The sequence below is a fragment of the Bison bison genome, unplaced genomic scaffold, assembly GCF_000754665.1.
Source record: "Bison bison bison isolate TAMUID 2011002044 unplaced genomic scaffold, Bison_UMD1.0 scf7180017864180, whole genome shotgun sequence".
Taxonomy (NCBI): Eukaryota; Metazoa; Chordata; class Mammalia; order Artiodactyla; family Bovidae; genus Bison; species Bison bison.
The window spans coordinates 5879978-5892567 of NW_011494752.1; the positions used below are offsets into that span (position 1 = coordinate 5879978).

General features: G+C 43.4%; 1 protein-coding gene across 1 annotated transcript in view; it reads left to right on the forward strand.

Annotated features, from left to right (window-relative positions):
• B4GALNT2 (beta-1,4-N-acetyl-galactosaminyl transferase 2) overlaps positions 1-12590 on the forward strand; it is a 74537-nt gene that overhangs the window by 61100 nt on the left and 847 nt on the right. Inside the window, exons 6-10 of the mRNA XM_010843152.1 lie at positions 844-1024; positions 1999-2085; positions 9622-9809; positions 10562-10702; positions 12376-12590. Of these exons, the coding sequence (XP_010841454.1) occupies positions 844-1024; positions 1999-2085; positions 9622-9809; positions 10562-10702; positions 12376-12590 (812 nt within the window). The remainder of the gene's footprint in view (positions 1-843; positions 1025-1998; positions 2086-9621; positions 9810-10561; positions 10703-12375) is intronic.

Consider the following 12590-nt stretch of genomic DNA (forward strand, 5'->3'; position numbering starts at 1 on the left):
GTGTGTGAGACGAGTGCAATTGTGCGGTAGTTTGAGCATTCCTTGGCATTGCCTTTCTTTGGCATTGGAATGAAAACTGAACTTTTCCAGTCCTGTGGCCACTGCTGAGTTTTCCAAATTTGCTGGCATACTGAGTGCAGCCCTTTCACAGCATCATCTTTTAGGATTTGAAATAGCTCAACTGGAATAAGAAAGGTTAAGAAGGGAAAAGGACTCAGAACCAAGCCCTGAAAAACTCTCTTTGGAGGTCTGATGGATGAGGAGGAATTGGCAAAAGGAATTCAAGGAGCCGCCAGCAGGGGTAGGAAGAAGTCTTTAAGGATTGTATCCTGAGCCTTCCCTGGTGGCCCAGTGGTTAAGAATCTGCCTTGGGATACAAGGGACACGGGTTTGATCCCTGGTCTGGGAAGATCCCACATGCCTCGGGGCAGCTAAGCCCTGTGCACCACAACTCCTGAGCCCGTGCTCCACAACAAGAGAAGCCGCTGCAGTGGGAAGCCCACCCGTGGCAAGGAAGAGTAGCCCCCACTTGCTGTACCTGGAGAAAGCCCACACACGGCAACAAAGACCCAGCACAGGCAAAAATAATTACAATAAAAATAAACTAGTAAAAAAAATGGTATCCTGCACGGCAAGAGTTAAGAATATTTCAGAAATTTCCCTTGAACACACCAGGTCTTAGGACTATCTTCCTTACTGAAGCTGAGGCAGTAACTCCTGCAGAGTTACTCTACATTTCAGGGGCACTATCTATCCTCTCATCCTTATGTGCTCTGCCCCCTGCTGGCCATCCTGGGTATATGCTGTTCTTTGCACTTAGTCTTGCTGTCTCATCCACCCTAGGTCACCCTGAAAGCTTCTCTGGGGACACTGAACACCCTCGCTGACACCCCAGACAGTGTGGTGCAGGGCCGAGGCCAGAAGCAGCTGACCATTTTGACCAGTAGCCGGAAGGTTTTGAATTTCATCCTCCAGCACGTGACATACACCAGCACAGAGTACCAGCACCACAGGGTGGATGTGGGTGAGAGCCTCTCCTTGGATGACAAAATGCTTAGGGACCCAGAAAAACACCACCAGCCCTCGAAGTCTTCCTCCTCCCAGAAGCCTGCCTCCCTAGCTCCTATTTCTAACTCTAAACACTGAACTTTCCAATTACTGTCTTCAGTAATATCCCCCCACTGCCATTGACCCCACAGGACAGGCAAATGGCCGCTCGTCTCTCCATGAAGGCAGATCATTCGTGCTGTGTGCCCAGCTCTGTTCCTCATTCTCGGCAGCGAGCAGAGCTGAAGATTTCAGCTGCAGTAGAGAGGGTGCAGTCTGTGCCCCAGTGTCTTGTCCTGGGCACTCACCAGAAAGTAGGGTGTGAGGAAACCTGCAGTTGGGAGGGCAGTAGCTTTGTCTTCCTCCTCCCATCCCAGCCCCAGAATTCCTTAGTGTCTGCTGACACTAAGGGCAGCCCCAATTTCTTTCTGGATGAATTAAAGGCACTCTTTCCCATTTTGAGCAGCTCCACAGGATGCATTCCCAGGACACCCACCCACACACAGAATGAACTGTGGGACAGATTTCCCATGAACACAAACTAGGGAGAGAGTTCCCTCCACCTTCATGTGTTCAAATGTTTATCACAGAATGACCCTGAGAGGTCAAATGAGGCAGGTTGAGTTTTCCTGGTTTTGTAGATGGTGAAGGAGATGAATGATTTACCCAAGGTATTTCAGATGATAAATAACAAAGTCAAACTTAACCCACCCCTCTGATGCCAAGCCCACTTCACCCTACAGAGCCGCATGGGGAAGAAATGTGAGTTTCAGAGGCAGTCAGTGGGTTGCCCCAGGGACACAGCAAGTCAGGAGCTCAAATGCCGTAGACTCCACGCTGTCCTCAATCTCCTCCCACCAATCTCTCGTTCCCCCATCTCGTTGGCTTCCTGGGCAGCATGGGGAGTGACCCAGACGCAGTACACAACTCTGACCTTATTTCTCCCTCCAGTGAGTCTGGAGTCCAACTCCTCAGTGGCCAAGTTTCCAGTGACCATCCGCTTTCCTGTTATGCCTAAGTTATATGACCCTGGACCAGGTAAGGCCCTTGTTCCTGGGGCTCCATAGTGGGTCCTATAGACTACTGATGAGATTCAGAAGGGATCCTCTCTGAGACAGAGTAGGAGAATAATTATAAAAACAGAGTGGTCCTGGACGAGGAATAGATATATCAATAGCATCAAATTAGAAATCTAGAAATAGACAAGTTGAAATTTTACCATATGATAAAGGTAATTTTTCAAATTAAAGAGGGGAAAAGATGGATTATTCAAGAAATCATGTGGAATAACTGTGTAGCTATATGGAGAATGACAAGTTGAATATATCTCACAGCTCACATCAAGATAAACTCCCAATAGAGAAAATCCTGATTTTTTATAAGTATTCAAAATACGGCTCCCCTGGTGGCTCAGAATCACCTGCCAAGTGGGAGACCCTGGTTTGATCTCTGGGTTGGGCAGATCCCCTGGAGAAGGAAATGGCAACCCACTCCAGTATTCTTGTCTGGGAAATCCCATGGACAGAGGAGCCTTGCAGGCTACAGTCCACGGGGTCCCAAAGAGTTAGCAACTAAACAATAACTAGAAAAAAGAAAAAGGAATTTAAAAACAACTTTGGATTATAAGATTTTTCTAAATGTGACACAAAACCCAAAGGCCATAGAAGACTGGAAACATAAAATACATAACAATTTTTAATTGTTTTTCTTCTTTATGGCCTCTGACGTGGCTTTCGGGATTTCAGTTCTCTGATCAGGGATCGAATCTCGTCCCTCGGCAGTGACAGCATGGAGTCCTAACCACTGGACTTCCAGGGAATTCCAAATTTTTAATAATTTTTTTGGACAGAAATCTACCATATGCAAAGTCAAAGGACAAACTGGGGGGAAAATACCTTCAACACAAAGTCAAAGATCTAATTTTATTTAAGAGCATTTGTGAGGACTTTACTGGTTGTCCAGCGGTTAAGACTCCATGCTCCCAGCGCAGGGGGTACTGGTTTGACTCCTGGTCAGGGAACTAAGATCCCACATGCTGCACAGTGTGGCCAAAGACATAAATAATTTCTCACTGTAGTCCTATAAAGTAGGTTGTTGTTGTTTCATCTCTGTGTCATGTCCGACTCTTTGTGACCCCATGGACTGCAGCATGCCAGGCTTTTCTGTTCTTCACTATCTCCTGGAGTTTGCTCGCTCATGTTCACTGAGTCAGTGATGTTGTGAATCAGTAAGAAAAGAGCAAATAAGAGAAGAATAAGCCAGTTCACAAAAAATTAAATTCAAGAATACTTTCAGTCATTAAAATATATGTTCAGTGTCACACTAAGTGCAAATGAAAACTACATCCATATCAAAAAGTACCGGAGGGGGAGTAGGAAACATTCTTTTAAACTGCCAGTAGGAATGTAAATTGGCACAACCCTTCTGGAGCAACTTAGCAATGTCTGTCAACATTTTAAATGTATATGCACGTTGGGTCAGCGATTCCACTTGTATGAGTTATCCTTTAGATGCTTACATCTGTGTGAAAAGACATTTGTTTGAGGGTGTTTATTGCAGCATTATTTGCAATGACAAAAACCTTAACAATGGTTGTGTGTGTTAGTCGCTCAGACATGTCTGACCCTTTGCCACCCTGTGGGATTCTCCAGGCAAGAGTGCTGGAGTGAGTTGCCATTCCCTTCTCCAGGGGATCTTCTCGACCCAGGGATCAAACCTGAGTCTCTCTTATTGCAAGCAGATTCTTTACCATCTGAGTCACCAGGGGTTAAATCAAGTGTGGTCCATGGGTATAATGAAATGCCATGCAATGACATTCAGAAAGACAGAGGAGGAAAACATGAGCCGGAAGTGTTTTTTATACTGATACAAAATGCTTTCCAAGATGTAAGCAAGGTACAAAAGAGTGAAAAGTAAGCTACTATTTCTGTAAAAAGAAAGGGGTAAAAAAGATGACGTAACTGCTTGATTACAGAAAAATAAACAAGAAGTTAGTAATACCTGGTAAACTCCTGGGGAGGAACCAAAATGTTGGGGACAGAGGTGGGAAGAAGTATTTTCATGGTATAACTTTCAGTATATTTGGAATTTTGAGCTAGTTGGCATTTTTGACAATATTTCCTATATATTCAAAATATAACATATTCAGATAGATTCTATTAAAAATGTAACTTATTTAAAAGCAATAGGATTAAATATCTACGGAGAGGAATTTACAGTATGTGCTTAACATCATCATAACTATCTCAAAAATAAAAGAAATCAGCACAAGAAGTTCACAAAAAAGATTTTTTGGCTTCAGATTTGTCTTAAAGGTGAAGTATTACCCATAAAATGGAAATCTCCACAGTCCTATTTCCCTCCCTTCTTCCAACAGTCATGGTCTTTCTTTTCCTGGTTTCTGTACATGTTTAATATGTAGATGTTTAATATGTAGATTTCTATTCCTACACACATGTGCACACACAGAGCATACAGTATGGTATACTGCATTTTTGAACTTTTCATAAAACTTATCACATTGTATGGCATAAAATTCTAATTTCTGGCCTTTCATCAGTCCATGGCTTGTCTTTTGGTTTTGCTTCTGGGGTCTTTTGTGTTATAAAACTTTATCCTTTAATAAAATTGATTCATTCTTTTTTTCTAGCTTTTGCTTTTTTGCCTTAATTCAAGAAATTCTTCCCTACATTGAAGCCACAAACATATGCTCCTGCATTTTTTTTCAAAAGTTACATATGCTTGTTTCTCACATTTAGATACTTAATCCAACTAGAAGTTGTGTTTATGCGTGGCATGTGATAGGGACCTAATATTTTACACATGGAGAGCCTATTGTCCCACCACCATGGACCAAGTGGTCTCGCCTTGTCGCGCTTGAACAGCCAGCCACTCACACACACAGCTTTGTATGCAGGGGTTTGAACCAGCCTTTGTTGGGGCACATTGATCTGTATCCTGGGGCTCATTTTACACATTTCCATATGCTTTATAACAGGTTTTCTATCCAGTGCAGATAAATTCTGTGTTGCAGGATGACTGTACTTCGTTTAGTGAAATCTTCTTAGCTCTTCTTGGTCATTTACTTTTTCATTAGAGTTTTAGCATCACCTCATCAAGATCCTCCAAAATGCGTTGAGATTTTGATTAGAATTTTCTAAAATTTGTTGATTAATTAGAGATGAATTGAAAGTTTTATGAAGTTGAATATTCACAACCATGAATCTGCTATATCTCTCCATGTGACACTCTCCATGTCATAGTCTCTTCATAGGTTCTTCGGTAATTTATTGTGTAGTCTTATTTGTAAAGGAATTGTACATTTTATTGGATTTGGTCTTAGGTAGTTTATATTTTATTTTACTTTTATAAATTGGATTTTGTTCTACATTTTAACTGATGTTAGTATATAGGACATTAGTGATTTTTGAATGTTGGACTTAATAGGCATCCTTCTTGCACACATATTAGTGACTTTTTTTTAAACATATAGAGTCTGTTAAACAAATGATTTTTATCTCTTCCTTTACAATTCTTATCATTTGTTTCTTTTTCTTAATGCGTTTTGGTAAAATCTTCAGTACAGTGTTGAATAACAGCAGTGGTAGCACACACTTTCACTTGTTCCTGACTTTAAGAACATTCTAGTGTTACGCCACTATTCTCGTTTGCTGGGCAGGAGTGTGGTAGATGTGTCAGGGTAAGAAAGTTTCCTTCTTTCCTTCTGTTTCTAAGAATTTTTCTATTTCTACTTCGTATTTCCTTGCTGAGAGTTTTCATATTTATATGAATAAGTATTGAATTTTATCAAAGAAATTGTCTGCACCCACTGAAATAATTTTTCTCCTTTAACTGGGTTCATGAAGTGACTTACATTGATTTTCTGCTGTTGAAATTGTTCTTGCATTTTCGGGATTAACCCATCTTGATTGCAGTGTGTTATTTGATTAAATGCTGAATTAAATTTGTTGCTATTTTTATAGATGATTCTTATATCTGTATTCAAAACTGAGACTGTCTTTTTCTATAATGTCCTTGCTCAGTTTTGTTATCGATATTATACAAGTCTTATAAGACAAGTTAGATGCCTTTCCTTTTTTCACTGTTTGCTGAAATTAATTGAATTATAATAAAATAGGAATGTCTCTTGGGGTTTTATTAAAACTTGTCTGTCCTTTTGTCTTTTTTTTTTTTTGGTCCAAGTTTTGGTTGCGGTGGGAATGTGAATGGGAAAGAGTGAGAGAAAGGGACGAAATTTAAAACTAACAGCTCTACTGCTTCAATGGTTATTGATCTGTATGTACATTGAGTCAATTTTTAAAATGTTTCTATAAAGTTGTCTTAAAGTTATTGTATATTTGTATATACGTAAATTGTATATTTTGAGTTGTTCATAGAATTCTCTTACGCTTGTTAAAAATTTTTTTTAGTATCTTAAGTCATGTCTCCCTTCTGATTCTTTGTATATATCTTAAATAATTTTAAGTTGGTTTCATATCTAAATATTCTCATTTTTTATGCCTGTTTTGTTTCATATTTTCTTTTTCATTTATGTGATTCTGTGGTTTATCACTTTAAAGATTTTAAACATTCTCACTTTAAGTCCCTTTCAGATTCGTCTATTGTTTGTCTATCTAGAGTGGATTCTTCTAGCACAGGGTGGATTTGCTGGCTGTTGTTCTTTCCAACTAGTTTTCTTTGAATGTCTTGGGATTTTTGCTGGTGGCTCATCTTGAATACAAGTCTTTACAAGCTTGTTTTGTTTTCTCCTCTCTCCCTCTTTTTCTCTCCTGATTCCTTCCCATCTCACAGCTTTACAGTTGCCCAGATTCTCAGTCCATCATTATATACTACAATCTTGGGGTCCCTGTCCCCTAGTGATATGAGCATCACCGAAGAGCCAGTTGCTGGGCCTGAGGGTGGCTTGGCACAGGACACGGCTGTGTGAGGTGGTGTCATCTCTGAACCCAGACGTGTGTTTGGGGATGATGGTTCTCTGAGGTTCCTTGCCCAGCGGGTAGTATGTCGTGAGAGCTGGAGGGAGTGCAGCCTGGTTCCAGTCCATGGTTTCTAGCAAAAACCCTGGTTGTGGACCCACATACTTCATGAGACACTTTTATTCCATTAACACTCAAACTCTGCCTCCCAGCCTCTGCTGTTCTGACCCCAGATTGCAGCAGACTCAGCTCCAGCTCTGCTCACTGCTTTTGATTCCTGTTCCTTGGAAGAAATGTCATCTGTTTTTGAACATGGCTCTGTCTTTGCATATTTCTTTATCATTGCTCTGTGTTTGGAACAATAAAGAATCTCAAAGCAGAATGCTATACCACCCACCTGGCCAGGAGTCTCCCACCTGGACTACCTCCTGTGGTAATTCAGGCTCCTGATTCCCTCTTTACTGTAATGAAAGAACCAAACTTGTCATGTGGCCTGAGAAGAGAAAAGGTAGGGCTTTCATTCAACACGCTCTTGAACATGATTTACATGCCTCTTTCTGTTACTGAGCCCTTTCCACATTCTCGGACCATACCATACCATACCATAGAAATGAATATCACTTCCACAAGACTCTTCAGCATGCAAAGCCTTTTATTCACAGAGATAGTTTGTACATAAGAGAGAAGGCAGGGAAAATGCCAGCTCCTCGGGTAAAATGGGTGAGTTGCTTTTATAGCAAAAGGGATGGTTTGTCTCATGATCACTGATAATTTCCAGAAATCATCAAATTTCTCGGATCAGCAGCAGGTGGCTGCATGATGGCTGTCAGGAATAGAGAGTGTTTCTGTGCAGGGGAAGAAATGCATGAGAATTTTCTGCAAGGAAGCCCAAGAACAGATGTGGTTAAAATTTACGGTTGAGCTTCCTGTCTTGTGGCAACTATACTATACTATACTCAGAAGTGGACCAGAAGTAACGTTAATCTTTTATTTCTGTGATCTTGGTTTCTCCCCCCAGGACTTGGACCCCAAGGGCCTTTGTTCTTTAGTTTGCAAGGCTTGTTCTGCCCAAGGCCAGTCTTTTTCTGAAGTGACTGTACTATTGTCTTCCTGTCTTACTTCCACTCACTCCCAAAGACTCAGGAGGAGCTGGGTAATGGTGCAACAGAATGACCTCTGACTTCTGTCATTCTGAGAAAGTGGCTCTGCAGTGGGGTTCTGTTGCACTCACGCACAAACAGCTGGTGGGGTGTGACTTTGAGCATGTGTTAACTCCAGCTGATCCCACCCCCCAAGACGACCCAGCTGTCCATCAGCTGGCATGGCACCATTCTGTGGCTAGATCTTCTAAACACACCAGCAGCTATGGTTGTTTGACCCAAGGGTCATTTCCACAGAAAGGCTGTCCTTTCTCTAACTGTTTCTATAAATCACACAACCTGGTCTACCCGCTTCCGATCTCCAAGTGGACCTGTTTCCACTTACATCTTCCAGAGGATAAAGATCAGGCAAGTTTCTCCGTAGGACTGCAGCTGATAACAGGGCAGGTCCAAGTCCTTTAGAGCTTTTCTCCTCTTCCTGGGACCTGTGACTCTACATAGCGAATCCCCTGATGGGCAAGGGTCTATGCATCTCAACTCCTAGCATGAAAGCAGGATGCAAGCCCAGTACAGACAGACAAGCATAAAATGAAACGTCCAGGTAGATAGTAGGAAACAGCAGAATGGAACCAACCGAACCAGGAAAGAGACTTTAGAATAGAACACAGACAAAATTTAAACAAATCATTATCGTTGTTTTTCAGTCGCTAAGTTATGTTTGACACTTTGCAACCCCATGAACTGCAACACGCCAGGCTTTCCTGTCCTTTACCATCTCCTGGAACTTGCTCAAACTCACGTCCATCGAGTCGGTGATGCCATCCAACCATCTCGTCCTCTGTTGCCCTCTTCTCCTCCTGCCATCAATCTTTCCCAGCATCAGGGTCTTTTCCAGTGACTTGGCTCTTAGCATCATGTTGCCAAAGTATTGGAGCTTCAGCATCAGTCCTTCCAATGAATATTCAGGGTTGATTTCTTTTAGGATTGACTGGTTTGATGTCCTTACAGTCCAAGGAGGACTCTCAAGAGTCTTCTCCAACACCACAATTTGAAAGCATCAATTCTTTGGTGCTCAACCTTCTTTATGGTCCAGCTCTCACATCTGTACATGACTACTGGAAAAACCACAGCTGTGACTATACAGATCTTTGTTGGCAAAGTGAAGTCTCTGCTTTTTAATACACTGTCTAGGTTTGTCATAGCTTTTCTTCCAAGGAGCAAGTGTCTTTTAATTTCATGCAGTCACTGTCTGCAGTGATTTTGGAGCCCAAGACTGTTTGCACTTTTCCCCCATCTATTTGCCCTCATCTATTTGAAGCGATGGAACCAGATGCCATGAAAAACAAATAGGGTATGTTTAAATATATTCTTCTAATCCAACTATAATGAACTCTTATTAAGCACTGACTATATACAAGAGGCCTGAGGTCCACAAACACTTGAGAGGTCATGATATAGAGAAACCCTCAGAACGACACAAGTCAAGACAGTGAGGCTTCCCAAAGACAGAACTCTGATGTCTACCCTTTCTTGCTCAGAGAGGAAGCTCAGAAACCTGGTGTCCATTGCCACCAAAACTTTCCTCCGTCCCCACAAGCTCATGACCATGCTCCAGAGCATTCGTGAGTATTACCCAGACTTGACCGTGATCGTGGCTGATGACAGCAAGGAGCCCCTGAAAATTAATGACAGCCATGTGGAGTATTACACCATGCCCTACGGCAAGGTATGTCCCTCCCGGGTGGGGAGACACTTGAATCCTGGGACAAGAGGGCCTCAGTCAGAGTCAGGTCCTTACCCCGGAGGGGCCAGCTTCAGTAGACTTTGCTAGGCAGCAAGATCCTGGCATGGGAGGGTGTGGAATTCTCCTCTGAGTCCTTTTGCTGACTTCAAATTCACAGAGAAATCAGGTCACTTTCCCTTTTCTGCATTAACAGGGTGGTTAATCCACCTTTTCTCACGTGTGGTTTAGAAATTGATTGCGATCCTTCTGAGTGACTTGCAGTGTCTGACAGTCTAGTTTCCTGGCTTGCAGGTCCAAGAGCAGAGAAACCGCTCATCCCTATCATTTCACCCTCTCTGATGCATCTCCTCCACTCACCTTCCTTCAAAGAAAGGAGGAGGTGGACATGATACACGCCAGAGTGCCCCTTCCCCCGCAACAGCTTCCAGGCTCCATGAGGGGAAAGGGCTTGAGAGCCCCAGAGCCTCCGTCAGGTGAAAAGAGACTTCCGTCAGTCCATATGGGCCACAGGGCCAAGGAAGGACTCTCTCACCTTTCTTGGCCTCAGTCTTTGACCCAGAGAGCCCCTGTCCTTTTCCCAGTGTCTCTGAGGCATGGACTCCCTTTAACCTAGAGGTTCCCGATCACTGTTCGGGGTACAGTGCAGTGTGGCTCTTGGGAACTAAGAAAGCTGCCAGGTGACGCTGATAGGTAGCAGGGCAGGCCACCACCATCTAACCTCACTCTACTCACAGGGTTGGTTTGCTGGTAGGAACTTGGCCATATCTCAGGTCACCACCAAATACGTTCTCTGGGTGGACGATGACTTTCTCTTCAATGACAAGACCAAGATTGAGGTGCTGGTGGATGTCCTAGAGAAGACCGAACTGGATGTGGTAAGGGAGAGCTGCTGGTTCTATCTCCTCTGTATGACAAGCCAGAGGGGAAGGGAAGGAGAAGGGCAGAGAGGGAAGTGTTCAGGGGAGGAGGTGGGTGGGGAAGAGGAGGGGAGGGGCCAGGGCAGGAGGAGATGAGGGGCCGCTGGGGCTGAGACCTTCACATGGGAGTCAGATGTGTGAGTTCTGCTTCTGCCTCCATTCTTACTTTTCTTTGAGCAAATTACACCAACCCCCATCCCCAAACGCACCATTGTTCCGTCTTTGAAATGTCATGTTTATGCATCACTTCTAACTTCCTCCCTGCCGTGGTGGGAGAAGGCAAGCAGGGCTCTGGTTCTGTCACACACCCTTACAAACATGGAAATGGCACAAAGCTGTGAAAGCACGTGGAGCCTTAATGAGAGTAAAAAAAAAATAACAAAAACATCAAAAATCCATTCACATACAGGAAAGAGAAGAAAAATGTAATAATACTGCATTGTATCTTGAAATTTGCAGAGATAACTGTACTGTGTAGAGATGATGGATCTGTTAATTAGCTTGAGTGTGGTGATCTTTTCGCAATGTATACATCTATCAAAACATCAAGATGTATAACCTCAAAATATACAATTTTAATATGTCAAAGAAAAAGCTGTTAAAAAGAAAGAAAATGAAGATGTATAACCTCAAAATATACAATTTTAATATGTCAAAGAAAAAGCTGTTAAAAAGAAAGAAAATGGATAAGAAGTAGCACAGTGACCATGGTTATCCCTTACTCCAAGGGGACAGTCCCCAGAGCGTCTGGCTTGACTACGATGTCTCTAGAGACCCAATCACAGTAGCGTAAATGACATAGAAGGTGCAGTTCCTGCCCCTGTAATGAGAGCTGGTGCTGGACTCTCCTTCCAGAGGCATCCTGGACCAGCTCCATTCCCCGTTGTTCGTCCATTTTTGTTGTCCTTGGCTGTGTGGTCAGAAGAAATGGGGAAAGAGGGGAATTGAAAGACAAGCAGTTTTCTTTTAAGAGTGTGATATTTATAAAAGTAGCAAGCATCTGTTCTAAATCACATCCTTTCAGCCAGGACTTAGACACATGGTCAAAACTTGCAAGGGAAGTGGGAAATTTTCAGCTTTAGTGGGATAGTAGCTAGAACTTAATTTAGTCCATCAACACTCAGTCCATTTACTAAGAGGAGGAGAGAAAGAACAGGGGACAGTAGACCGCTGTGTCCCTCTGGGTGATTATGATGGTTCAGGAACCGATACACTTGCTTGTCCTGTTTTGCTTAGGCTCCAACATAGAGATGCACTCATCTCCCATGAGTGCAGGGACAGGCAGCGCAGAGAGGTGAGCCAAGAACAGAGAATGGGAGGAAGGAGCTTGAGACATACGGCTGGCTGCAGGAAGTCCATATAGGGACCCCTGCATATGCAGGCTGCCTCTCACCTGCACCCAAACACTGCTTCTGGTACCAGAAGGGACTGAGCCACGTGGAAAGAGTGAGCTTGCAGGAGGGTAAGCACAGCAGAGGTGTCTGCCCTTTGGACTTGGTGTAGGCCTAGTCTGAAGGGTAGATAAAGGGTGTAATTCTTGTCATAACAGGTTCAATCCAGTAAGGCTTCCTGGCAGGGGCTACATGGATATCGTCTGTTCTCTAATGCAGATTTCTCTGCCCACTGGCTAGGTAGGTGGCAGTGTGCTTGGAAATATGTTCCAGTTTAAGCTGTTCCTGGAGCACAGTAAGAACGGGGACTGTCTCCATCGGCGGACAGGATCTTTCGGGCCCCTGGACGGCTTCCCCAACTGTGTGGTGACCAGCGGCGTTGTTAACTTCTTCCTGGCCCACACAGAGCGGCTCCAAAGAGTTGGCTTTGACCCCCGCCTGCAGCGAGTGGCTCA